The 12367-nt window shown below is 56.0% G+C and overlaps 2 protein-coding genes across 6 annotated transcripts; one reads left to right on the top strand and one right to left on the bottom strand.

Moving 5' to 3' along the window:
• Positions 1-1227: 1227 nt before the first annotated feature.
• PHOSPHO1 (phosphoethanolamine/phosphocholine phosphatase) lies at positions 1228-8010 on the top strand. 4 transcript variants are annotated; one of them, XM_046904333.1, is made up of 4 exons: positions 1228-2042; positions 3644-3761; positions 4993-5109; positions 5861-8010. In XM_046904333.1, the coding sequence occupies exons 3-4, from the start codon at positions 5065-5067 to the stop codon at positions 6620-6622; spliced, it is 807 nt and encodes a 268-aa protein (XP_046760289.1). In that variant the 5' UTR covers positions 1228-2042; positions 3644-3761; positions 4993-5064; the 3' UTR covers positions 6623-8010.
• Positions 7819-12333, bottom strand: ABI3 (ABI family member 3). Of its 2 annotated transcripts, XM_040653293.2 has the most exons (9): positions 12193-12333; positions 11090-11257; positions 10741-10917; positions 10092-10174; positions 9811-9906; positions 9246-9445; positions 8994-9134; positions 8611-8809; positions 7819-7897 (listed from the first exon to the last, which is right to left on the bottom strand). In XM_040653293.2, exons 1-8 carry the CDS (start codon positions 12301-12303, stop codon positions 8649-8651), a joined length of 1137 nt encoding a protein of 378 aa, XP_040509227.1. In that variant the 5' UTR covers positions 12304-12333; the 3' UTR covers positions 7819-7897; positions 8611-8648. The 2 variants fall into 2 exon arrangements, with proteins under 2 accessions (XP_040509227.1, XP_040509232.1); XM_040653298.2 differs by having other exon boundaries at positions 7819-8809.
• Positions 12334-12367: the final 34 nt, after the last annotated feature.

The raw sequence follows: 12367 nt of genomic DNA on the forward strand, positions 1-12367 counted from the left end.
AAAATTGAAGCCCATGTTGGAGGAACCTCAGGAGAACTGGAATAGCCTGAACTGAGCACAGCTGCCCGCTGTGTCGTGTCCCAGCTGCTGCACTGGGGGGTTTGCAGATTTGGATGCATGGCGAGGTCACCCCATGCAGTGAAAAGCAAGGAATGGAGTTTTGCGCTCTCTTTTCTTGACAGTTTGTTTTTTGGTGGTGATTTGTGGGTTTTTTTTTTTCCCCACTTTGATACTGAGCAAATATTATTTGCTCAGCAAATGCTTATTGCTATACAAGAAGTGTGTAAGATGACAGTGTGTTGGGAAGGAGATAGCACAAGGTGACTGCAATTGAAGGCTCCTTGTCTGTGTACCTGGAAGACAACAGAGTTCCCCACGTCAATAGAGAAAAGCTGCAGTTTTACTCTGAGGTTCCCCAAAAGGTTTAATCCAAGGAGAGCAGGATTCTGAGACAAGTGGCCAGATGGATATCATGGGGTCTGCTGTAATAGGCTTCACCTGAGTGCTGCTGTGTGTTGCTGAAGGGCCATGGGCAGCAATGGGGCAGCTGGCAGCTGTGTGCAGTTGTAGGCTTGCTGGGTTGCTGATGCAATCCACTTGTTGGTTAGAAAACAGAACGACAGGCTTGAAGAGAAGTGTATAGCAGTGAATTTCCTTCAGCATAGGGATGTTACACCCATTGTGGGGAAATTGTGTGTTCATAAGAGGGTTGCCTGCCCATTCAGGGGTTGCCAGGAACCAGAGCAGCCCAATGCAGAGCCATGCTGTCCTCACTTGCTCTTCTGGATTCTTAACAGTGGAAAATCACTGGCATACAGAATCACCCTTGCCAAACTGCTCTGCCTGTGATGTTTCTGGAATGATCTTTGCCTTGGTGCTGCTCAGTGGGAAGGAGACGGCATGCAGGGGACAACGTGCCCTTGTTGGGTTCCCCATTGCTTTGGACCTACTGATGGATCACACAAACGCAGCCCATTGCGTTCCTGGGAGGTGGTGCGACCCCAGGGGGCTGTAACAACCGCAGTGTCTCAGACTAAATAGATGATAAAATAGTTCCTTGATAACCAGGATTCTTTCAGAAGGGAGGACGGTGGCTGCAGGCAGCTCTCACTGCATAGAGGTCAACGTGCTTTAACTATTAGAAGCGAAGTCCGTTAGGAGAGATCTCAAAATAGCAGCGCTTTGGCTGCAGGATCGCTCCGGGCTGGGGCCGAATTTTGGAGAAATGGGGGGAATGAACGGGGCTGCGGGCAGGGAGCGCTCCGCAGCACAGCTGGCACCGGAGAACTCCTTTTTGTGCGGCTCTCCTTCAGTTTAACGCGGCTCCTTTCTTTCTTTAGCCGCCGTTAATTAAAAAGCAGGACAAAACCCATCCTCTGGGAGCCACTTCAGTACGTGTTTTTCAATGCCACGCTGTTGCGTCCCCTCCCTGCGCACACCCTCAGTGCAGACTTTGAACAAGCGGCGCTTTGCTTGTTTTTCTGCCTTTTTTTTTCCTTAATCACTGGCGATCCCGGCCCCAATTACACGTCCTGCACAGCCACAGATACCGCTCCCCCCGCCCTGCGAGCGCGAGGGGGGGGTCGGGGCGTGGGTTGGCTTTGCAGCACTCTGCAATTCGATGTCCTGCGGCGGAGCCAGCACCCAAAATTAGCCGTGCTGCGGGCGGCGCCCGGCCAGAAAAAGGGCTATTTTGGGGTCCTGCCGTGTAGAAAAGGGGCATTTTGGGCAGCGCCGGAGGGCTGAACCCTCGCCCCGCCCGGGCGCCGTTTGGGGCGAATTGCCGCATTTTTGGGTCCGAGCCTCCCTGTTGGTTTTTTTGCAAAGCAGTGCGAAACGGCGAAGCTTCTCGGAGACAAAAAAAAAAAAAAAAAGCGAAATAGGTTCTTGTTGGTTTATTGCTGATTTTGCTGTAACTTTTTAGGAGCAAAGTCACGCTGCGACCGCGCTCCCTGTCTGCGGGTGCGCGTCCCCGACGTTTATTTGGGGAGGGGAACGCGGCTCTCTGCGCCCCCGCCCGCCGGGAAAGGGGCGGGACTTCGGTAAGTCCCGCCTCCTTGCTGCGCGCCGGGCGGGCTACTATTGGCTGTGCGGGAGATGACGTACGCGCACTGCGGTCGTCCCGTGGCGCCGCGCCGGGGCTTCGTTTGCGTCGCCTTAAAGGGGCCGCGCTCGCGGCAGCCCCGGCAGCGGCGCCGGCCCCGCGCCGCTACCCAGTCGCCGGTGTCTGGCCCTGCTCCGCCGCTCTGCGGGGTGAACCGGGCGCTCCCGGGAGGTTCCGACCCGGTAAGGAAGTCTGGGGGCTGTTCAGACGTGAGTCGGCACCGGTACGGCTGCTGCCGGTACCGAGAGGTGCTGACTCCGGTAGGAGGCTGCGAGGAGCGGTGCACGGGGGCGGCTGGCGCCGGTACCGGGATATGCCGAGCCGGCAGGGCGGGTACCGGGAGGTGCCCACTCCGTGGCAGTTTCCAATGGCTGGTGCGGCCGGTGCCGGGAGGTGTCAGTCTGGTAGGGCTGGTGCCGGTACCGGGAAATACTGGTATAGAGCAGGAGCCTTCAGGCACCGATCATTCGTGAGCCAGCCCCACTGCGGCTGTCACCCGTACCGGCCGGACCCGAGGAGCGACCACGCATCATCCGGCACCGACCCCGCTCCGTGTGCCCGGCGGTTCGGTCCTGGCGGCTCCCGGTGCCGCTCCTCTGCGTGCGCCCCTCGGCAGCCCCATCCCCGGGGAGCGAACCGCGCTCCGGGAGCTGATTTTGGGCTCCTCGGAGCACCCGCTGGCTGCCATCCACCACCTCACAGGTGTAGCATTTTGGGGCAAAAAACAGCCTGCTTCGGGTTTGTTGCTTGTTGGGGTTCTCTTTGCAGGGACAGCAAGGCTTTGGTCATGGAGATTTGAACTGCGACGTCCTCTTGCTGTCGGACAGGGGGAAAAAACAAGGACCATCCCTATGGACGGTCCCCAATGGATCATCCACTAACGGGGGTTGCTTTCCCCTCCTTTGCTTTTGGGGCAGCAGCACTTTGTCTCCTGCTTTTCCTTTAGTATGGCTCTACGGGGTGGGCAAAGAAATTTGGCGAAGGTCAGAGACTGGGTTTGGGGTTTAAAAAAAGATATATTGTGTACTCCAGAAACATCAGCTAAGCTTAAAAACATCAAAACCAGAGGTGTGGGGTAAGCAGGGCGATGGAAATGTGCTTGGGCAGATGGGAGATGCCCCGGCGCCCATTACTGTGCCAGCAGGTCCTGCAGCAGTGCTGGGTGGGTGGGTGCAGCACTGCGCTGCTCTGACCCGGCGCCGTGTCCTGCGCTGAACCCGAAATCATGGGATTAAGCTGTAAATCCCACAGCCGGGCAGAGTTCCCCTGGGACGCACAGCGGTGACCGCTCCGGGGAGATAAGGAGGGTGACAAATGTCGCTGGGCTCCTGCGGGGGGCGGGAGGATGCTTGAGGGGGATGGGAGGGATAGAAAACATCGAGATTTGGGGGGATAAATGACCCGCAGGGGTTCATCTGCGTGTGACACCCGCAGCCCCCTGCTTTTATCGGGGACGTTTTCACCCTCGTCCCGAAGTGAGTTTGTTTAACCCTTTGCGTTCAGTGCCATTAACGAACCAACGTCTGTTTCGTTTTCCAGTTCCAGCCTTCAGGCTTTGAATAATGTTAGGAAGCACGGCCGCTTTCATTTTATTTTGGAAGGACTCCTTTTCTTTTGCAGAAGGTGGAAGGACACTCTCCCAGGAAGCAGCTGCCCGGTGAGTCATCTCCACGTATAAATAGCGCTGGTGGGAGCCGTGCCGCAGTTTGCTGCTCGCAGAGCAAAGGGTTGCAGTGCTTCTCTTTAGATGGAGAAAGAGAGCATCCATCCCTTAGGAAATCCTGGGTCTTTATGGACAAGATAACTCTGGGACTTCAGCTTTTAGAGCTGCCCATAAGCTGTTATCCACGGGGCTTTATGCAGCTGTTCCAGGGCTCACTCTTTGCTGCTGTAATGCATCCTTAAAGCTCGGACCAAAATGATTTTGGCACCAATTTAGAATGTAAAGAAAAGAAAGCAAAATCACGATTACTCTTCCATGCTGTTTATTCTGTTTCTTTTGATTCAGGCCTGAAAATCATAGTGGTGAATTTCAGCCCCAGGCTGGCCGTGGCTTTATTTGGTTTTAAATGATGCCTGTGAATGCACACCATCTCTTGATGGGTGCTTACAAACAGGAGTTGGTTTGGACAACCTGAGGTTGTGGGAGAACCAGCCCATGGCAAAGCAACTGGATAATCCTCAAGTTCCTTTCCAACCTAAGCCCTTCTTGTGATTTGTTGAGGCCAAAATAACCCAGTGCTGGCCTTAAAGCCACTCAATTCCCAAACAAATCCCCTACAGACAAAAAAAAAGTGACGCTGACATCAAAAACGTCATTGAAATCCTCCTCGATTCAGCCAGCAAACCATTAAATTGCCCACATCCCGGTGTGTGATTCCTCCTGCCCGGGTCTCCCACCAGGCTGAACTCTGAGTTTTGGCATCCTGAGGTTTTCTGTCGCTCTGTTTTTCTCCCCACGCACCGCAAGAGGTCGGCACGATCACGGATCCGGGGCTGTGCCTGCACTGCGGGCAGCCGGCTGGCACGGCTCTACCAGAGCTGCCTGCGCCCTTCTTTTTGTTCCAAGATAATTGCTCCATTTAAAAGAGCAGCCCAAACTAATTAGACTGGAAGAAAATCAGGACGATTTTTGGAACGGGACGTTGTTGCCGACTTGGGTCTTTTCATGTGTGGCAAAGCCTGAGTGCTTGGGAGAGCTAAGAGGGATCAGACGCATTAAGTGGTCCCTGCCCACTCACGCTGCTCCCTGCGGAGTCGTTTAATTCTTCAGCTCCTGGTACAAAAGGTCATGAGCTTGGAAGTTCAGTGCAGGACACAGGCACGTAGCGTGCTGCACGTCTCTGCACATCGCAGCCATTAACCAGCATCACCCTTATGGTTTGCAGTGAGGAGCCCAACACAGAGAGCCCTAAACGGGACCTTCAGCAAAGCGGTGCTCGGAGAGTGATGGTCTTAAAATGAAAAGGTGCTGTGAGGGTGTTGGGCTGCCATGCCTGTTTAAGGTCAGTGTGATTCTCTGTGTTTTCACCTCTCTGTCTCTTCTCGGGGTCAGGGAGCAGAAGTGAGGTCCCTGTCCTGCATGTCTGATTGGCAGCAGGCAGTGAGCAGAGGCTGCAGGGTTTGGCACTGGGCCTGGGCCGAGGCTGTCCAGCTCTGTGTGTTGCCAGCAATGTGGTTTTACTTTGGAGAGTAGGGCAGACCCCACCTCTGAGCCCAACCCAAAGGGAAACCACATCCAGGTGACAGCACAAAAATTAACCTGCACAATCTTTTCTTTTCCAAGGAAAAACCATTCTTGTCCTTGCAAGGATGGCAGCAAGAAGGGTTTGTTTGCAGGTACACAAATCCTTCTGTACAGGTGTGACGTGAGTGGGATGGGGAGCAAACTCTGCCTCGCCCCTTCCCCAGGACCCATGGAAACACACCAATACTGTCCCCATGTCCCTTGGGAGGACGTGTGTCAGTCCTTGGCATACTGACCACCTTGACTGCAGTACCGGGATTAGCAGTGGCAAAGTGATCTCTTTATAGGAAGGATAAACACTCCAGGGTCAGGGCTGAGGTATGTCAGCAGGGGATTACCCCCCAGAGCCCCCAGCTGGGTTAATGAGCTACATGGCAAAACGTGGGCAGGGATAATTTGGCACAGAAACGCCGCTCTGCAGCGCTGGCAGCCTCTTGTGTTGTGTTTGTTGCCTTTGGCTCCAAAGCCAAGTGCTCAGCTCACTATGGGCGCTCTTCTCCCCCCTGCAGGGTGTTGGCATGGCCAGCTCCCGGCCTCCCAAGTACCTCCTGGTCTTCGATTTTGATGAGACCATCATCAACGAGAACAGTGATGACTCCATCGTGCGGGCAGCACCAGGGCAGGCACTGCCTGAGCACATCCGGCAGAGCTTCCGCGAGGGCTTCTACAATGAGTACATGCAGCGCGTCCTGGCCTACATGGGGGACCAGGGCGTCAAGATGGGGGACTTCAAGGCTGTCTATGAGAACATTCCCCTGTCTCCGGGCATGCCTGACCTCTTCCAGTTCCTCTCCAAGAACCACGAGCTCTTCGAGATCATCCTCATCTCCGACGCCAACATGTTTGGCATTGAGTGCAAACTGAGGGCGGCCGGTTTTTACTCCCTCTTCCGCAAAATCTTCAGCAACCCGTCCAGCTTTGACAAGAGGGGTTACTTCACCTTGGGGCCCTACCACAGCCACAAGTGCCTTGACTGCCCAGCCAACATGTGCAAGCGCAAAATCCTAACGGAGTACCTGGCTGAGAGAGCGCAGGAAGAGGTGGAGTTCGAGAGGGTGTTTTACGTTGGGGATGGTGCCAATGACTTCTGCCCTTCGGTGACTTTGACTTCAGCTGACGTTGCTTTCCCTCGGAAGGGCTACCCCATGCACCAGATGACCCAGGAGATGGAGAAGAAGCAGCCTGGAACCTTCCAGGCCACCGTTGTTCCCTGGGAGTCGGCTACCGAGGTTGCCCGCTATCTGCAGGAGCTCCTCAAGAAGAAGTGCTGAGGATGGATGGCTCCAAAGAGGCTTGTTTACGATAAGCAGCTGGGAAGGGAGAAGGCTGGGAGATCACGTCCTGCAACCCATGTTTATTTGGCACTGCTCACTTGGACTTTGATTCCTGGACTGCTTTCCTGCCTTCCTCTCCAAGCTCCTATCTCCCCAGTGATCGAAGCACTTTCTCTCCCCCCACATCCCTTTCTCTTCCCTCTGCCACGTTGAGATGAAGTCTTCTCTATGCAGTTTAGATGGCTTCTCTGCTGTTGGTGGTTGGCAACACTAATGGTATGGGGTTGGTTTTTTTTTTTTTCCCTTTTTGACTTCTCGAGAGCATTTCTTTACCATCCAGAAGCCAACTCTCCTGCAGGCTGAGCCCTGCATGTGCTTCCTCTTGACTTCATCCCTCTCAACCTCCTGCCCATCTCCACTCTCCATGCAGGAGCCGCATGCTGTTGCCTTCAACCCAATGCTCCAAGGGCTCCTTGCCTCTCCAGGAAGCCACATGAAATTTAGTCTGGGCAGTTTGTGCTGCCCAGGCTCCCCAGCTCGCCATGCACCCCACTCCTTGCTCAGCAGATGAGCCTCGCACAGGAGTTCATTGTCCCTTCAGACTTTATTTTCTGGGGAAAAAAAAAAAATAATGAAAAATCAAGGAAACCTTTTAAAGGTTGGTACCTTGCAAAAATAAAAAGCAGCCCCCCTTTAGCTCCCATTGCCCTCACCCCATTTTTTTTTGGGGGGGGGGGAGGGGGGGGGTTAAGCAGAATGGCCACATCCTGCTTGAGGAGAAAGACCTGACTTCACCTTCTTCTTCCTCCCCCATCACTTCCCCTCCTTGGGCAGCAGCCCCCCATTCATCCCCAGTGTAGACAGTTCATGTCATATTGACTGCCCTGCGACCTCCTGCCCTGGTCCAGAGGTGCTGAAATTCCACCCCCCTCCCCCCCAGCTGAAAAGAGAGGTGCTTTAGCACTTCTTGTATCAGCTCCCCAGAGGCCAAACCCTCTTACCCCACCACAGTATTAACTGCCCATTCTAATTGCACTCTGTAGAGGGGACCTGCAGTATTTTGCTCTCTGATGTTGGCTTTTCCTGGATTTATCCACAGCCTTAAATGACCCCTGGGAGTGGCTTGTAACTACTCCAAAGCATAGGAACCCTGGCAACAAATCAGAATGGTAAGGAAATAACCAAAGTAGCCCTGAGTTGATCCTCCTTTATTTCGTTTTTTCTCCCCTTTCTTCGTTCTTCCTCTTCTGGACACTGTTCAACTGTGTGGAACTTAAAGCCATGGAATTACAAAAAAAAAAAATACATATATATGTATATAGATATCTATATATTACAGATACACAAGTTATTTGTATCCGAAACATAAACCTGAGTGTGAAATAGCTCTGAGGTGCACGCACATGGTGTTTCTCTTCCTCAGGCTGCAGGAGGAGGCAGACAGACTGGGGGAGCAGCAGAGTGGGGCTGGGTTATGAGCAATGCTCTGCAGGTTGGGTCTGACCCTGCAGGAGCCCCTTTGGTGCAGGATTTAGACCTGACTCACCCTCCTCTCTCCCCATCTCAAGCAGCTGCAGACAGGGAGCAGTTCCTCTGTGGTTATTGCCCCAAAGCTGCTCCCCTCCTCATGCTCGTTTGTGATTTCTGAGCTTTGGTCCTGCTCTACCATCAGTTCTAGGGGTCCAGGAGCAGCACCAGGGCCAGCCCAAGGGATTTCAGAGCTTGCTACCCTCCCATTTCCAACAGCTTGAGGGACAGGGGAGTTGCCTCAGTGCTAAACCTTCACAGCATCATCATCAGCGATTGCTGGTGTCATTAAAAAAAGACAGAGGGTGGGAGAGGTGCGAGGAGCAGGCAGGGGGGTGTGTGGGGAGCAGGCAGCAGGACCTGGTGTGGGGCCATGGCATGGCTACAGCAAAAGGGCTGAGCTGTGCAAAACAGCAGCCGCACAAAGCCAGAAGTCAAAGGCAAAGTGGAGCCCTCACCTCCTGGACATGGCTGAGCTGGGTGGGTGATGAGGTGCTCAGAAAGGCTCCACGTAATTGCCAGGGAAGAAACCTGCTTCCTCGCCCATGATGCCTTCACACCATCCATCAGAGTACCTCCGTGTGACATAGATGAGGGCCCCAGGCTCAAAGGAGAGCTCGTTGTCCTTCTGCCGTGTGTACGGATAGAGAGTCACCACTGTGCAAAGAGGGAGAGAGAGAAGCCATGGAGCAGAGCGGGGACAGCTGAGATGCGCAGGAGGGGAAGGGCTGAGCCTCTGCACTGCCCTGCAGTGGGGCAGTCACATCCTCAGTGCTGTGACCATGGTCAGGGCCAAAGAATCTGGTGGATCCCAGCAGATCTGACCCTGGAGCTGCTGTACCTTTGTCCAGGTAGCTCTGAGGGACACAGGGGGGTTCCTCTGCAGGTGGTGGTGGTGGTGGTGGTGGTGGTGGTGGGGTGAAATCCTCAAAGTTGGGCAATGCTGGTGGTGGTGGCAGTGGTGGCTCGAGGTCATCAGGGACTGTAAAACAAATTCAGTGAGGGCCAAGGGGCTCCACATGGAGCAGAGACCACACACAGCATTTGTGTTTGAAATGAGCATCCCAGCACCCCCAGACACAGCAGCACTCACCTGGAAGGCTGAAGTCAGGTGGGGGCACAGCCAGGTCCCCTGGTGGTGGTGGGAGCAGATCCCCAGGGAGAGGTGGGGGTGGTGGGATGCTGGCTGCAGCTGGGGTGGGTGGTGGACCCGGGGGGGGTGGTGGTGGTCCCAGGGGGGGTGGAGGTGGGGGTGGTGCCAGGATGCCTTCCCCGGGGGCTCCTCCACTCGAGCTGGGGATTCAGAGCCAGGGAAAAGGTGTGTGGGGGGGGTGGAAGCCAGGGGCATGTCTCAGCCCTCCCACTTTTGAACACAGGTGTCTGCCCTGTGCTAGGACAGGGTGCCACCCAGTGCTGTCACCATGGGCAGGCACCCCAGCATCTGTGTGGAAAGCCATTTCCCCACTACGTGTCTTAGTTTCCCCCTTGGGAACCATCTCTGTGATGTTCTTTTGCTCTAGAGACACAAAGTGATGCCCGAAACCATATTGCTTATCAAAACCTCTCTGCAAATAAATGCAGTTGGGTAACCACAGCTGCCCTGGGTCCACTGATCCCTCTCCGTGGGTATTCCAGACCCTCCAGGCCCAGGCTGGTACCTGACCGACGTCAGTGAGGAGAGAGATGAAGCTGCAGAGAGCTTTCCCTCGGGAATCACGGGAGGCTGGATGGGCTCAGGGACACGAGTGCTCCTCCTGTCAACAGAGCAGGCACTGAGTCCACGCTGCCAGGTGGTGGCTTGGCATGAGGACAGGGACAGGACACTGAGGGCAGCTGCATTGGGCAGCGCACCCCATGGCTCTGTCCCTGCCGTTGTCACCTGCTCAGTGACACCCAGGCCAGAAAGATTCCATACTGCACGCCTCCCCAGAAGCCTCACCCCATGGTGCCTGTAGACTGTGTGGCTATCTTGATCCCTTTCCGAGACAGCGTGCCTGTGCGGGACAGCTGGGTGCTGTGGTCCTGCAGACAGGAGAAGACACAGACACATGACAAGCTCATTGCACCCCATGCCTACCATGCCCCTGCAGAGCCCCCAAGGCCTTTGCTGAACCCTTCTCAAAAGGATGGGGACATGGAGAGCTGCCCCAGCTGATAGAAGCAGACATGGGTGCTGCTGTGTGTCATTGCCACCGTGGGAACTGCAGCCCCAGCACCACCACTTCCCCTCCGACACCACGGTGGTTTCACACTGTGCACGTGGCTCTGATGCTGCTGAAAACCCACAGGCGCCTTCCGGTGAGGAGCAGCTTACAGGGGCAGTTTCGGTGCTGGAACAGCACTATGGGAGCACAGCAGCTCAGCCTCAGCCTTGGCCAAGCAGCTTTGGGACTGTGCGCCTTTGTGGCACTGACAGCGTCCCATTCCCACCCTACCCCAAGATGAGCCCCGCTGGGACAAGTCCTGGAGTGGGCTGGGGGAAGTATGGACAGACCCCACTTCTCCATGCAGGAGGGGTTTGTGCTCCATCAGGTCACAGAAGGCCCAGCTGAGCTCCCACCTTCCCATGGGACACCCTCCATGCTGACCTTTATGCCGTGGCCAATGTCATCCAGGATGCTGAAGTTGAGGGGTTTCCTGTAGTAGGGCTCCAGGGAGGGTGGGTTGGGGGGGGATGTGATCTTCTGGTGGGAGGGGAACCTCTTGCTGACAGTCAGAGAGCCGATCTCCCGGCGAGAAACTTTCTCCTTGTGCATGTCAACACACTGTGGAGATGGCAGGAAAGGCTCTAAGAAGCCTTCGAGTGTCAGGAAGAGGGTGAGCGGCTGCAGGGCTCTGCATCAACATCCCCAGCTCTCCAAGGGGACAAGGCCAGTGTCCACCAAACCCCACAGCAGCACAGACCCGTGGCATGGCAGTGGCTGAGGTCAGACCCACCTGGGCTACACAGCTGACGTTGGCTTCCAGCTTCTGCAGCTCGGCCGCCTGCAGGTCCAGCAGCTGCAGGAAGGTGGTGGCCAGGCTGCTGACCTGGTAGGCCACGCTGGCCAAGGACTGCGTGCTGAACGCCATCGTCTCCTCCAGAGCCTTCCTCTTGTCGCTGGCCTGGAGGGTGAAACACAGCTGTGATGAGCTGGGATGGCTGACAGCACACGGTGCCGCCGCCACCATTCCCATACTGTGGTCACAAGGGAGTAAAGGGGCTTCCTTCTGCTTTCCAAATGCATCACAGTTCCTCCAGCTCAGGCAGTGGGACTCAGAGGTGCTCAGCACCGTCAGGGTGCAGTGGGACAAGCATAGAGGGGATCGGGAGGGTCTGTGCTGTTGGGACCGTTCCAGCCCTTTTGCCAGCAGCTGGGGAAGCAGTCTCAGTTCTCTGAACTGTTTTGCACACTTCCTCTTCAGAGACACAGCTGGGGGCTGTGAACCGGCCAGAAGCTTCAGCACGAGAAAACAACTCAGCCCTGGAGGATGCTTAACTGAGGCAGCAGCATTGCCCGGCCATGGGACAGGGAACGCAGGGTCACAGCCCCACATGGGATGGGGGCACGACCATCACCACCCCCTTGGGTCTGCCATGGGAGAGTGAGGCCACCGAGGTAGGATCCTTAAAGCACCCAGGAGACCCCCGGCCAGGGCACTGTCCCGAGTCAATGGGGCCAAACCAACCCTTTGCATTCCCTTGGCAGGTCACAAGGACAGGGGGGAGGAGGGCAGCACAGAGCCCAGTGCCCACCCTGCGCTGGGAGGGAGTGAGCACTGAGCAGCACCTCCCAAACCCTGAGCTGCCATCCCCGCTCTCCTCCAGCACCCCTATAAGCCCCCCCATGTCCCACACGTAACCCTGACGGCTAAGCAGAGGGGAAACTGAGGCACAAGAGAAGCGCTGAGAGCTCCCAGTGCTGGGCAGGGAATGAACAAGGGACAGCAAAGCCTTCACCCCCACACCATCCTCCCCGTCACCACCACCATCACACCACAGACCCCCCCCCCCCCATCCCAGCGACCCCCCCAGCCCCTCACAGAGCCCCACACCCCACCTGCAGGTAGTTGCTCTCGCAGTACTCAGCCACACGCTGCAGGTTGTCGTGGTTGTCGCGCAGGCCCTGCCGTGCCGTGGGGACATCACAGGGCTGCAGCGGCTCCGCCATGGTGCTGGGACCGGAGCCCACTTCCTCCCCAGCCTCTCAGGCGTCGCGTTTTGAAGCTGGCGGT

This window comes from Gallus gallus, chromosome 27, assembly GCF_016699485.2.
Source record: "Gallus gallus isolate bGalGal1 chromosome 27, bGalGal1.mat.broiler.GRCg7b, whole genome shotgun sequence".
Taxonomy (NCBI): domain Eukaryota; kingdom Metazoa; phylum Chordata; class Aves; order Galliformes; family Phasianidae; genus Gallus; species Gallus gallus.